Source organism: Felis catus, chromosome C1 (genome assembly GCF_018350175.1).
Source record: "Felis catus isolate Fca126 chromosome C1, F.catus_Fca126_mat1.0, whole genome shotgun sequence".
In the NCBI taxonomy this organism is placed as follows: Eukaryota; Metazoa; Chordata; class Mammalia; order Carnivora; family Felidae; genus Felis; species Felis catus.
In genome coordinates this window covers 111,284,979-111,299,669 of record NC_058375.1, presented here as the reverse complement: position 1 = coordinate 111,299,669, position 14,691 = coordinate 111,284,979, and the positions used below count along the sequence as shown (strand labels likewise).

The window sequence follows — 14,691 nt, the reverse complement described above, 5'->3', positions numbered from 1 at the left end:
TCAGTTTGAGCAATGGTTATATCACTGTCTCAGTTACTTGCAGTAAAATTGTGGTTGGTGTCTTCAACTCTAGCCAAACTCCCCACCGAGTCACAAACTCTTGGCAATTCTGCCCCTCTTAATAATAAGTCTTCTAACCTTCTGCTTCCCCAATACCACCTTAGTTGAACTCTTTCACTGCCTTCAGTTCCTCTGCCTTCCAACCCACCCTACACCACGATGCCGGCAGCATCAGCACTCCAAATCCAATCTGACAATTTCCCGTCTCTGCTCACTTTCTACAGAATCACAGAAGTAAAAATTCCTCACCTTCAAAATTTGGCCCACATCTACACTTCCAACCTTATCTTCCACCATCTCAGGCACCAGACTACTACCCAACCACTTCAGTCTACTTGCCATCCCTTAAATGGGCCTTGCACAATAACCCCATATCTTCATGTAAGCTCTGCCCTTTGCCTATAATCCCTCTACAGACATTTTTATGAGCGTGGACTATCTTTAATTCAATTTTGTATTCCCACAGCTTAACAGAGTCTAGCATGGAGCAAGCAGCAACAAAATCTTTACTGAATGAACTATTTCTCAATCTTCTATCCTCCAGAGTACCAGTGTATTTGGGGATATTCAATAAATGCTAAACTGAAAATCATCCCCCACCAATGTGAACACCAATGTGAACATCCCCCTTTGTAATCTTTCTTAAAACAAAGCAGCAAGCAGAAGATTTTCTACATGACGTCTAAGAAGAAAATACAATAAGAAAACTTACTTTTCTTCTCCTGTCAGCACCTTTTCCAGGTCTCTTCGGGGTGTCTGGCCACCAGTGCTGTGAAAAAAGTAATCCATGAGATACCAGGAAGGTCAGAATCATTTAACAAAAGAACAGCAAAGCCAACTTTCAGACCACAGGTAGTTCCCTTACACCAGATCTGGGATTACTTCTAATCTTGTGGAAGTACTACTCTTTTTAATGATCATTTGTATACCAGGTTTCATCATAGGTAAGTAGTAATTGCCATTTTTGTCACTTATAACCCTGCCATCCTGGATGCAACTATATCCGGTTTGTTGATACAAAATGAACCAGTAACAATTTTTTTCTAAGAATTTGAAAATGGGCCTGAGAAAGGGAAAGGTTTTTTTGTACAAGCAACCTTTGAAACTGTGGCAGATGCCACATTCCACCAGATGGAACCAAAAAAGGAGGGAGTGTGGGCCTTCATGGTAGAGTACCACATTTAAACTAAAAGGGTGTGATCTACACAGACATATCAAGGTGACAGAAAAGACAAAATGCTATCATCTTGCAGGATTCTTATTGATCTTATTTACAAAACAACGGCATTACTGCAATAATATTTACTCTGCTTACTCATACCTGTTCATTCTCCGTCGTTGAGGCATTTGTTCTAGATCTCTCTGCTCTCTTTCTTCTCTTGTCATACCTTTGTAGTTTGAGGTAAGACCAAATATAGGCCGAGACCATTCATCTGTCACAAGGAAAAATCGATTGTTTAGACCACAAAACAGCATTTCTGCTACCATTCCCTGAAACAATCACACCCCAGCGTGATGTAACATTCCAGGCATTTAGAATATTCTTTCCCTAAAGATACCATTGTTTCAAGATCATTTCAGGATATATGCAGCACATAATACCAGTATAATCACCAGCTTCAGCTGATTCAGAAAATTCAGGGTAAAAAAGTCATTCTATAACCACTACAGAGGTTTACAAAAAGTAACACCTGACTCGCTCTGATAGTCATCACTAGCAGTGCTGACATTTCATTGCCTAATTTCTAACAATTTATTGAAAATAGAAAATCTTCAAATTCTTCCACGTTCCTATTTTAACCAAAAACAAGTCAAATTGTCAAATGGTCTACATCTTCAAAAATTGCATTTTAATAGTGCAGTGTGGAATCTAGATTTCATGAAATCTAAGAAAGCTGCTACAGGGACATGACCATGAAGAAAACTACTACATGCCCACTGTTTAGTCATTGAAAGTCCAGAAGTGCCAACTGACGTTTTTGTCCTCAACATAATGTTCCACTTAATACACTATCAAAACAAGCAGGAAACTTCACACACAGAAGATAGGTGTTATCAAGTAAGAAGGAAGCAGGGGGTCTCAGGGGGCCTATGTATCTTTATATACACAGACCCACCGACCCCACTACTGGATTCAGAATCACTGTTACAGTAAGTCATGGGTATCAATGGAAATACTCTGTTTCTCTAAGCAGAGGGCAAAATCAGAGTTGAGAACTAATGCATAAAAGTTCTCATACAATAGCGCACTACAAATTATTAACAAGATCAAAAATGTAACATTTCTCTGATTTATAACAAAAAATAAATTTCTCTCAAAAAGTTTTGATAATCTCAGAAGTTGAGGAGAAAAATAATTACTGTCTTCACATAGAGGAGTAGTTATTTTTTGATATACCCTTGAAGTTTAAAACATTCCTTTCCAACACAGAGCACAGGAAGAGTTAAGGAGAACGATGAAAACACACATGGTTTCATTCTTAAAACTGAAAGATTTCATAAATGATATGGTAACAGATTAGATGAATTTCATCCAGACTCCTGGATTTCTCTGGTATCATTAAATAGAACATGCAAAAGGCTTTGGAGATCATTATAAAAGTTAACAACAATAGCATTAGTGGCTAACATTTCTTGAGGACTTACTATGTGCTAAGCACCATGCTTTATATATATCCTCTCATGTAACTTTTACTTAAGTGAATACATAATTATTTTACAGAGGAGGAAACCAAGGCTTAGAGCTTAAATCACTTGCCTAAGGATATGCAGTAAGGATTTGAACCCAGGTATGACTGACTCTAGGGCCTGTACACTAACCTCTCTATACATGCTCTTGATCCAGGCTTAGACAACTTTTCACTTGCTATCTTTAATATTGACAGCATACTTAAATCTGCTGAGAAACATTTTAAGTCTAAGGGTTAAAAAAAAAAACCTGGTAACTATAAGAAATTACCAAAAAATTTTCTATTCTACTTTATGAACTCATTTTAAATGAATCTTGACAAAAATATAGTTATTTATACATGTCTTTCTGATATACACAAACACAACAAACAAAAAGCAAAATGTACATACTGATTAATTTCCCTGCCATATCCTTGTTGGACCTTGATTCCTTGGGGTGTTTATAGAGATACATCACTGCTCGTCCAATCCCACTATGCTTCAGGGTCTCCTGGCTCACACTAGGTAGCTGGGGAACATAAACACATACATACACATTAATCACTCAGAAGCTGGGAGTCCTGCCAATCTACTCTAGAGGACCTCCAAGGTCTGGTTCATTCACAACAGAGTAACAAAAAATCCATTTTCAGGATCTGCAGACATTGAACACAAAGATACTCTGTGTTCACATCAAAAGTTGAGAGTTCCGTATTATACTGAGTCAAAGTAAAACTTAATGTGAGAAAATGTGTACTAACCACACTCAGAGGTTAGTAGTTTAAAACAAGAGTCAATACAGGCCTCTGAATCAGTCTGAACCCAAGCATAGCCATCTGCTAGTTATGTGACCTTGGACAAGTCATTTAACTTCTCCGAGTCTTAATTTCCTCATCTGTAGAATGAAGACAATACACCTACCTTGCAGGTTTGTCGTGAGGAATAAATGAACCAAAACATGTATGAACACCTGGCACAAAGGAAGTTCCTTGGGAATTCCTTCAGAAGTTAAGTAGCCTGCCCAAGGTGTCACAGCCACATAAAGGCAGCCCAGCTCAAGACTCACATGCAAGTTATCTGACTGAAGTTGGTGCCTGTTCTACTTCAAGTGTCTCCCCAGAACATGTCCACTACTGTATGATTACTCTCAGATAAACAACCGCAACTCCAAGATCTTTTTCTTTCAATTCTATAGTTACATGAAATTTTAAAAGGCCTTCCTTTTTATGCTCATTTTATTTGATATGTTCCTACTAAACACATATACATGAAACCCCTGTTCCGACAGACTATGTCAGAGAGAATGTATAAGAACATACAGTAAAACACAGAGGTTGTAATTATACAAACCACAACAGACAATTAGAGGAGCATACAGTCAAATTATCCGCCTCTAACCTCTTGTAGAATCTTCAACAGCTCCTCTCGAATCTTTAGTGCTGGCAAACTCCTATCCGGTAGAGGGGAGAGCCATTCTTTGATGGCAGACATTACACCGCTGTCAATAAATGTTTCTTTAAGGTCTTGCCTGCAGTAATTAAAAAAAAAAAGTCAAGTCTATTAACCTTGGTTGCACTGTAGCTTTCTCTGGATTTTCTTATATGTTTAGTGAAATTTCCAAAACCTACTTTATTTATTTATCTATCTATCTATTTATTTTTTTAATGTTTGTTTATTTTTGAGACAGAGAGAGACACAGCATGAACAGGGGAGGGGCAGAGAGAGAGGGAGACACAGAATCTGAAGCAGGCTCCAGGCTCTGAGCTGGCAGCACAGAGCCCAACGCGGGGCTCGAACTCACGGACCATGAGATCATGACCTGAGCTGAAGTCGGACGCTTAACCAACTGAGCCACCCAGGCGCCCCCCAAAACTACTTTTAAAGTTACTCAATATACATTATTTCATCCTATTTCAAAAGCAGTATGAAATGTAGTTCCTACTTTAAAAACAGATTTGAGAGGCAAAGATCATTTGTTAAAAACATGAATTATACAAGATAGGTTAATGTTGATATGAATGGTACAGACAGTAAGCTCCAATTATTACAACTGAAAAAAATAATAATAATGTTTAGAGATTCTCAAACTAGTTAGGTGATAGACAACCCAGAACTGTGCTATTCTTTGCAGGACACCAAGGAGAATATTATTCTCTTAGCAGAAAAAAAAAAATCCCAAAGAAATACAAATATTTAAATTCCATTTTATGTACAGAATCAATTACTCTATTGACATATTATGACAATATTACATATATGAAATCTGCAACAGAAAACTGCTTCTTGGGATTAAGGCAGCAATTTTCTAGTGGAAAGTTCTAGCCTATGCTGTTGGCTATGGTTAGGTTCAAGGAGAAAACAAAGTGAGTCAGGAATATGAGTACACCAATGGAAGAGCCTCATGACAAGGATCTACCATAAAAAGGTCCTTATTCCAGAAGGACCAGTGACATACTTCATGATAATAACTGGTCATATAAGACTCTACAATATATGTTTCAAGTAGTCCCTCAGAATCTGCTCTGCTCTCCGCCACACCGGTAAAGGAGATCCAACTTTACCAGACTCAAGATAAGACGGTCTATAAAGAATGAAGGCAGTAGTTTATGTGCTTTTCTTTCCTTAGTATCAGTTTGCCATTTTTCGTTTGTATCAGGGAGCAAAGGTTAAAGATCTGTGAGGAAGTAACATGATTCAGGAGATGCTATTCATTACTATTTTTCTGTGAATTGATAGAAGACAGTCATTCTTTAACATCTCTAGAACACTGGTACATAGTTTGAATATTATTCCATTAAAAGGAAAAAAATTTTTCAAGAAAACACAATACTTACTTCTTAAGGTGCATGACCACAGTTGGCAATAATGTTAATTTTTTCAGTGCTGGCTTTTTTTGATTGTTCAACTGTCTGTCTTCCTATCCAGGAAGAAAAAGATTTTTCAAACAGCAGTATTTATTGGCTTCACCCCTAGCATAGAGCCCAAGGCAGGGCTTGAATTCATGACCCTGAGATCAAGACCTGAGCTGAGATCAAGAGCTGGATGCTTTACCTGACTGAGCCACCCAGGTGCCCCCTAAACTTTAAAATAAGGCAGCAATTTCGCAAGGTAACATTTTTTTCTACAAGAAAGAATACGCTTTTTTGTAGAACCCCAAATTCTGTCAAACCTACAAAACTATCAGAGTAATTAGCCTGACCAATTACAAATTTAGGGGAACAATGTTACTGTTCTTGTTTACTTGGATGCTTTCTCCTATTTGAATTACAGAAAATTTCAAATTCTACCAACACGGAAAACAAGATAATATACTCCTATCAATACATTTATTTCAACAATTGAACACCCATGTTCAGTCTTATTTCAGCTACACGATCGCCAGCTACTTTTTCTTTCCCTTCCCTGAAAAGGCCACACAACAAATCAAGCGAGGAAAGGCAAGAGGGGGCTGGCAGGGGTCCATCTCACCTCGGCAGCTTCATTCATCTTGACGATCATGGCACTCACTACGTCATCGGCGTCACTGATGAAAGTACCGCCATCACGATTCCGTCTACGCTTGCCGCTCATGCTCTTCTTCCGCTGCAACATCATCTCGAAATCCGACAGAAAGTCCATACTAAGCAGCAACACAAAATCAAGTGAAATACAAACCCCCTTTATACATATTTCCTTTTGTCACAGTTAATAACCACCAACTTTCTTAATTCTAACTCCATGAAATGCTGCTTTCTTCTAAAGCGCAAGTACTTATTAGAATTTGGCACCTTTCAAGATACCAGACTTCTCTGAACACAGATTCCAACCGTCTCACAAAAGTATGTGAAATTCAATCGACTAATATTTTGTAGCTAAAACTTTACCTTATTGCCCCTGGGATCCCAAAGTCAGCTTTTCTCTCAAAAAAAAAAAAAAAAAAAAAAAAAATGTATTCTAATTATTAGGTTATTTTTCAGTAAGTCAAGAGCTTACTTGGTGAAGGTGACACCATATAACCCCACAAATCAAGACAGCTGAGCACAGGGCAAATGAAAAAAATAACGAAAGTAAACATTTTCAGACAGCACTGTATATAGAGAAGTAAAAGAAAAATGGAACAGGTTCTTTCCTACACTTAATAAGGAACCAAAATAAGAAAAAACAAAGTTTGATAGGTTCTAACCTTCATTTTTTAAGTTCTCTTTAACAAATTAAAAAAATAAAATAAAACAAACTTACTGTTTTCCTCTCTTTATGTTATCATCAGAATCTGAATCTTCTGCTTCTTTTACCTGGGTTTCACTTTTTTCCTCTTCCAAATCTTCTTGGTTAAAACCCTAAAGGCCAGGTAAATTTGCCAGGGTTATCACAACTTTCTTACAGATTTTCTTCTGTATAACTGCTCTTAAATGTTTTGCCTTTTTTTTTTTTTAATGTTTTGCCTTTTTAAAGTAATACATTCACAAAGAACAAAAATTAAACAGGTATCAAAAAGCATATAGCAAAAAAACTGACTCCCACGCTAGACGGTAGTGTTACTAGTTTTCTTAGGTCTCCTTCCAGAAATAGGCTGAGCCTACACTGATATACCTATTTGTACACATATGTATTTACTATCTCCTTTTATTATATAAATGGCAGCATACTCTACACACTGGGTACAGGAAAATGTTCTGCACTTTCCACATTTAACAACACAATCTGGGGACCAATTCATATTGGCATAAAGTATTCTCATTTTTAAGGCTTTACACTATTTCACCCTATGACTGCAACTATAATTTGTTTATAAGTTTTGCCACTGACATTTAGGTATATGTATTTGAAATTTTGTGAAATACCAAACTTTCCACAGAAGTTACACTAATTAACTCTCCTTCCAGCAAAGCATAAATACACCTGTTTCCCCAGCTTCTCACTATTACAGGTTATCAAATATTAATAGGTGCCAATTATCTGGACTGAAAACTAAAAGGTATCTTTCTTTGCATGAATAAGGGTGAGCCTTTTTTTTTCATGTTTAAAAGCCATTTGTAATTCTTTCTCTATGGAACTCCCAATAGCCTATGTCCATTTCCTGTTGGAGCTTTGTCTTATTGGTATGGAAAGGCTCTTTAAAAATTAGGGAAATTAGCACCTGGGTGGCTCAGTCCGTTAACCATCTGACTTAGCTCAGATTATGATCTCACGGTTTGTGAGTTTGAGCCCCAGGTTGGGCTTGGTGCTGATAGCGCAGAGCCTGGAGCCTGCTTCAAAATTTCTGTGTCCTCTCTCTCTCTCTCTCTCTACACCTTCCCCACTTGTGCTCTGTCTTTGTCTCTCTCTCAAAAATAAATAAACATTTAAAAAAAATAAAATAAAATAAAAATTATGGAAATTAGCCCTCTGTAAATGACAGGGACAGCACAATCCTCACGTTTGCAGTTTTGTTTTGTTTATGGTAATGTTTTCCAGGCATAATATTTTATTTTATTTTTATGGTCAGTCTTTTCTTTATAGCTTCTAACTTTCACGTCATACTTAGAAAGACCTTTCCAATGGTTCACCTAGTATGCTGTTTTTCTCACTGAACTCAACCTATAACCAAGCTGGTCGTTAACTCTCCAAACTAGAGACACACATCTTATTCTTGTAAAATGCTGCTTAACTGAGTATGTGCTCCACAAGAGCAATGTCCACGCAATCTGGCATACAGGTTCCCAAATATTTGTTGAATGAATTCTTCCTATTTTCCTTAGCTTCACTCTGCTATCCTGCTACCATCTTAGACTCTAAATTCATCTAGTTTCACTCTCTTACTTTAGTAATTAATAATGTTTCAATGCAAGACCTGTTTAACAAACATGTCTTTTTTCTTTAATTTTTTTTTTTTTTGAGCGAGAGACTGCGAGTAGAGGAGAGGGGTAGTGGGAGAGAGAGAGAATCTTTTAAGCAGGTTCCATGCTCAGCACGGAGCCCAATGTAGGGCTCGATCCCATGACCCTAGGATCATGATCCAAGCTGAAATCCAGAGTCATATGCTCAACCAACTGAGCCACCCAGGCAGCCTGACAAGGACATCTTAAATTTCTGGGTGGCAAGAATATTTTGTTTCATTTTGTAATGAAGTTCCAATTTCACTGCTTTGTACTCAGAAAACATTGGCTACACTTTGTAATTTTTGCAAAAGCTTGGTTTAAAATTTATATGGGAATGGGAAAAAGTAAAAGCCAAGGCAATCTTGAGGAATAACAAGCTTAGAGGACATATACAACCAAATATCAGCAGTTCTATATTAACAGTACAAGGATAAAGAGACCAAGAAAACAGAGAAGATACTGCTGAGACAGACTGGAAATCATAGACACTACATGTAATGACAAAGATAGCACTACAGAGGAGCAGGAAAGGATGATCTGGGTCAACTGGATATTCCAAATGGGGTGGGGCGGGGGGAATATACCTTGACTTTTTTCTTTTTTAAAACATTTTATTTATTTATTTATTTATTTATTTATTTATTTATTTATTAATTAAAAAAAATTTTTTTAACGTTTATTTATTATTGAGAGATAGACACAGAGCATGAGTAGGAGAGGGGTAGAGAGAGGGGGAAACACAGAATCTGAAGTAGGCTCCGGGCTCTGAGCTGTCAGCACAGAGCCCAACACGGGGCTCAAACTCACAAACTGCAAGATCATGACCCAAGCCGAAGTCAATCGCTTAACCAACTGAGCCACCCAGGCGCCCCTAAAACATTTTATTTTTAAGTAATCTCTATATCCAACATGGGGCTCAAACTTACGACCCCGAGATTAAGAGTCGCATACTCCACAGACTGAGCCAGCCAGGGACCCCTTGACTTCTATCTCATACACACCCATTATCCATTACAGGTGAATTGTATAACTAAATGTGAAAGGTTAAAACAAGCTTCTAGAGAATAATTCAAAGAGAATATCTTTACGACCTTAGGGATAAGCAACAATTTCTTGGAATTCAAAAAGTTCCACCATAAAGGAAAAGACATGCAAAGTTGATTTATATTAAAATTAAAAACTTGTTCATCAAAGACTCCATTAAGGATATGAAAAGGCAAGACAAAGAATAGGAAATAATTTTAACTTTTACAATCATCAATCTTTTATATTTGTATTCATATCCAGATTACATAAAAAGACACTCTTCTGTGGCTTTTTGGTCTGCTTGTTCTATTGGCTACATTCCACTCAGAAAACAGATTTGTGTATTTCTCTTTGCAGCTGTCAACTTTTGTTGTGTATATACATTTCAGCTGTCGTAGTATATATACACAATTTTAAAAACTTTTTATTATGAAGTGACCCTCTTTATCTCAAATGTTTTTCTGCCTTGATCAAGGTCTGTCTCTCTGATATCCCTATCCTGTGCCAGTTTTCTTCTGATTAGTGTTCATAGAGTATCTTTTTCCATTCTTTTATTTTCAACTTTTATCTTCTGTTTCATATGAATCTTGAAATGAGTATATAGCTATTTTGTAAAATCCAGTCTGACCATCTCTGTGCTTTAATTGGAGCACTTGATACATTTCAACTGAATATAATCAGAGATGTTATCAAAGCTTAAATCTGCTACCTTTACCATATACTACTTTCCAATCGTCCCCTGTTCTATACCTCTTTTTTTTTTCTCTTGCCTTCTTTTGGATTAGCTTTTACTATTCCATTTTTTCCTCCTTAGGTTGGAGGCTACACATTCTATTAGTCATCTTAGTGGTTGCTTCAGGGATTACAATGCAAAGTCTACTGACATCCTTTCACATATCTGTAAAGACCATGTCCATTCCCAATTTGTTACTGCTGTCACACGTTTGAAATTTTATACATATTTTAATCTACACTAGACAGAACTTTTTTTTTGTAGCATCAATACTCATTTAGATTTACCCACATACTTTTGTGCTTTTTTCCTCCCTGAGTTCTTGACCTTCCACCTGAGATTTTCTGCCTTTCGTATCTCCTTCCATTGGTATCCTGGTAAGATGAACTAGGAGGGAATCTTCATTCCTGACAAATATTTTTGCTGACTGTAACAGAACACTGAGTTTGAAATTATTGGATTCTACTGTTTCTACTAAGAAGTCAGCTGTTACAGTCTAATCTTTGCCTCTCTGAATGTAGTATTTTCCCCCTCTGGCTACTTTTAATATTTCCCAGTCTTTTTTGGTTTCTTGCAATTCTACTATGATGTATTTAGGTGTAGGTTTCATCATATCATTGCATTTATCCTGCTCATAATTTGTACTTCTAGAATCTCTAGCTTTATGTATCATTTCCTTTACTGCTTCTGCCACATACATTTTTTTCCTCTCCTAAGATTCAACCTATGTTAAACATTCTCATGTATAATTTACATTTTATTCTTTTACATATCTTAATTCTTCATTCTAAATAGCTCCTTCTAACCTATCATCCATCAGTTCACTCCTTTTCGAATAAATCTAATCTGTTGTTAAACTCATCCATGGAATTAATTTCAGTTACTGTAATTTTACAGTTTCAGAATTTATACTCAGCTCTCATTGTTTGCTCTGACAAAATTTCTTACCTTTTACCTCCCTGAAGACTTTAAGGCAACATCTAAAATTCTTATTATCTAGAGCCTCAAGGTCTCTTTCTATTGTCTGATGTCACCACTGTTTCTTTTTAACATTATTGACAATTAGGTACCACATTGCTTATCTGATAAACTACAGAAATAATGAGGCCTGTGATGATGCTACCTTTGTCCTGAAGGGATTTGTTTACATATGTCAGGTGCCCGAGAGCAGTAGGCAAGAGATAAGAGCAAGAGGTTTTCAAGGGTCTCCTAATCTCAGCAGGCTCTGACCTCCAAAAACTGTCTCTTGAGCCCAGAAACTGTCAAAAATATGACCAACCTCGGGGCACCTGGGTGGCTCAGTTGGTTAAACATCCAACTTCGGCTCAGATCATGATTTCGCGATTCGTGAGTTTGAGGACCACAATGGGCTCTTTGCTGACAGTTCAGAGTCTGGAGTCTGCTTCAGATTCTGTGTCTCCTCCTCTCTCTGCCCTTTCCCTCTCTCTCTCTCTCAAATATAAACAAACATTAAAAAAAAATTCTTTTTAAAATATGACTAGCCTCTCAGCATGAACAGGCAAACATCCCAGAAAAAGCATTTTAAATGCTGAGCTTATCTCTTTTCTTTTTTAACTGTTCATTTTTAAAATTATTTTTTGTTATTTTTTTATTCTCAAGTTAGTTAACATACAGTGTAGTCTTGGTTTCAGGAGCAGAACCACCCAGTCCGAGCTTACCTGTTTAGGTATGTGTCTTTTGCTAGCTTTGGGCTTAGTAATTCTTTGTTACCTTATTCCTCTGCTGATGAGATTTTTAAGTATTTTGTCTAGCTTTTCTAGTTGTCCTCAGCAGAAAGGTTGGTCCAAATTACCTAGCCTACCATAGCTAGAATCACAAGTTCCATAAGTACTGTGAATCCTTCTCTTCAGCATTATAACGTACCTTCTGTCGTCTCTTAACATGTTCCTCCCAATTAATTCAATTTTGCCTGTTACTTTCCTTCTATGCCTCTGTATACACTTTTATTCCACTTTCTGAATCCTTTCTTCTCGATTTTTCTACTGAATACACACTTGTTTTATTTTTTTTTTTTTTAAAAACATTATTGAGAGAGCGCAAGCAGGGGAGGGGCAGAGAGGGGCACGGGCGATCTGAAGCGGGCTCTGCATTGACAGGCTGACAGCAATGATCCTGAACTCACAAACCTCAAGATCATGAGCTGTGCTGAAGTCCGATGCTCGACTGAGCTACTCAGGTGCCTTTACATACCTGTTTATTTCTACTTATTGGAATTACCTATTTGGGAACCACTGTCACAGAAATAGAGAGAGCATATTTAAAGAAATATCTCCATCTTATACTTACTGTAAATTCTTCTTCCTCTTCATCACCAGATTCTCCAAATATGTCTGCAATAAGATTTCTAGAAGAGAAGGAAATCATTTGCTTTCTTCTCATTTACACAGGAACCACAAAATCTTTTTCTAACAAGATACAATTTACATTATCATAAAATGTGCAGATCTTAAGTGTCCGTTTCAGTGGGTTTTGAGAAAAGACAACATTCACATAGCCATTACCCTAATCAAAATATAGAACAACTTGATCTCTCCAGAAAGTTCATCCCTTTCCAGTCAATACCCTACATGAACATCTTAAAGCCAACCACCATTCTGATTGCTGTCATCACAGATTAATTTTGCCTGCTCTTGAACTTCACATAAGTGGATTCAGACATGTCCTCTTTTTCTTTCACTTAATATTCTGAGATTCATCTATGTTATAGTACATAACAATAGTTCAGGAACTGAAATCCTGAATCCCCCAAAATCATGCAATCGGGCAGGATATACTGTATCACCTCCCAATAAAATTTTAATACAAGTTTAAAAAACTTAAAAGACAAACCCCTCTCTACCACCTCACATGAACCCTTGAAAACTCACGTTATGCTGTCACTTACTCTTCTTCGTTCCCCGACTCACTATCACTCCCAAACAGATCCTTCTCTTCGTTCTTCTTATCAGACAATTCTTCTTTTCCTGCTTCTTCTTCACTGTCAGAAGCTAGAGTCTTCTCTCTCTTGCCTGGTTTATCTGATATAACATCACTGTCAGAGTCATCTGCATCAGAGACAACCCGACTCTTCTTTGCTGCTGTGAAAAAAAAGTTCAAAATATCCTTAATCTTATTTGTCACGATCATGGTATTACTAAGAATAACAGGTGCTTTTAAAATGGCAGTACTCAGCAAAAATCAAAGGGCTCCTAACACACAGCTTAGAATAATAATTAAAAAGAAAAATAACTAGGGGCACCTGGCTGGCTCAGTCAGAGGAGCAAGAGACTCTTGACCCGAGTCATGAGCTGGAGCCCCATGCTGGGTGCAGAAATTAAATAAATACTTCATTTAAAAAGAACGGTACTAAAAGGTTCAGAGTCATATTACAATTATCTGTTATTGTTTAGGAAAAAGGGGCCAGAAGATGAAGAATGAAACTGTCAACATAAAAGTGGGCATCAATAGGCACCTTTCCTTTGGGGGAACAGAAAAACTGAAGACTGCAATGATATGCAGAATTAGAGTCCCTTCTATTTTGCTGAGTATTAGCAGCACTGAAAAGGTTTAGATATTCTTTTATGGAATCCCCTTATTCCTGATCATCACTGGTCGGTTTGGAATTTCTCATCTCCCCCAGTAAACTAGCTGGCACATGTGTGAGGCTCTTTTTCCTTCTCCTATAACTGCCAGGTCATAAGGAAACATGTCTTCTTCCCACTCAAAAGTAAGTTTCATAAAAAAGTAATCAAGGGGCGCCTGGGTGGCTCAGTCATTAAGTGTCCGACTCTTGATTTCGGCTCAGGTCATGATTTCAAAGGTCATGATTTCTCACTCGTGAGGTTGAGTCCTACATCAGGCTCTGCGCTGACAGTGCAGAGCCTGCTTTGGATTCTCTCCCTCCCTTTCTCTCTGCCCCTCCCCTGCTCATGCTCTCTTAAAATAAATAAACATTAAAAAAAAGTAATGAAGTGAAAACTATTATCCATGAAAATAGGGGCCCAGCTAGCAAAGACTGGAAAGAGACACGGAGTCTCTAAATACAGTCCCTCACAAACTTCCTTGTATTTGGCAACTATTTGACGATGTTTAACAAGACAGGTACCCATGGGAGCTCAGTCACTATCTACATGGGATCTAACGGATTAACTGTCAGATCCACAGCCAAGTCTGCATCCAGCTGGGTTTGCACATAAACAGATTTCTTTGAAATATTACTCTTCCCCACAGAAAACTATCTTTCATGTTCCCATGGGAACTCCATTAGTTTACTGTTTTGAACCAGTAAGACCTTAACCAATGCTCCTAAAACAACTCAAAGCCAATTTAATACTAAGATCGGCCCCTGAAAACCAAGCAAAACTA

At 37.4% G+C, this 14,691-nt stretch overlaps 1 protein-coding gene across 8 annotated transcripts in view; it reads right to left on the bottom strand.

Moving 5' to 3' along the window:
* IWS1 (interacts with SUPT6H, CTD assembly factor 1) overlaps positions 1 to 14,691 on the bottom strand; it is a 56,209-nt gene that overhangs the window by 23,324 nt on the left and 18,194 nt on the right. For 6 of the 8 annotated variants that reach the window (XM_045033569.1, XM_006935198.4, XM_006935195.5 and 3 more), the window contains exons 4-12: positions 13,232 to 13,424; positions 12,634 to 12,691; positions 6,949 to 7,046; positions 6,199 to 6,349; positions 5,565 to 5,647; positions 4,129 to 4,258; positions 3,142 to 3,259; positions 1,382 to 1,493; positions 773 to 829 (exon numbers count right to left, since the gene is read on the bottom strand). In XM_045033569.1, coding sequence (XP_044889504.1) covers positions 773 to 829; positions 1,382 to 1,493; positions 3,142 to 3,259; positions 4,129 to 4,258; positions 5,565 to 5,647; positions 6,199 to 6,349; positions 6,949 to 7,046; positions 12,634 to 12,691; positions 13,232 to 13,424 — 1,000 coding nt within the window. Of the gene's footprint in view, positions 1 to 772; positions 830 to 1,381; positions 1,494 to 3,141; positions 3,260 to 4,128; positions 4,259 to 5,564; positions 5,648 to 6,198; positions 6,350 to 6,948; positions 7,047 to 12,633; positions 12,692 to 13,231; positions 13,425 to 14,691 lie in introns of those variants that run through there. The other 2 variants (XM_006935199.5, XM_019837917.3) reach the window with 2 other exon arrangements.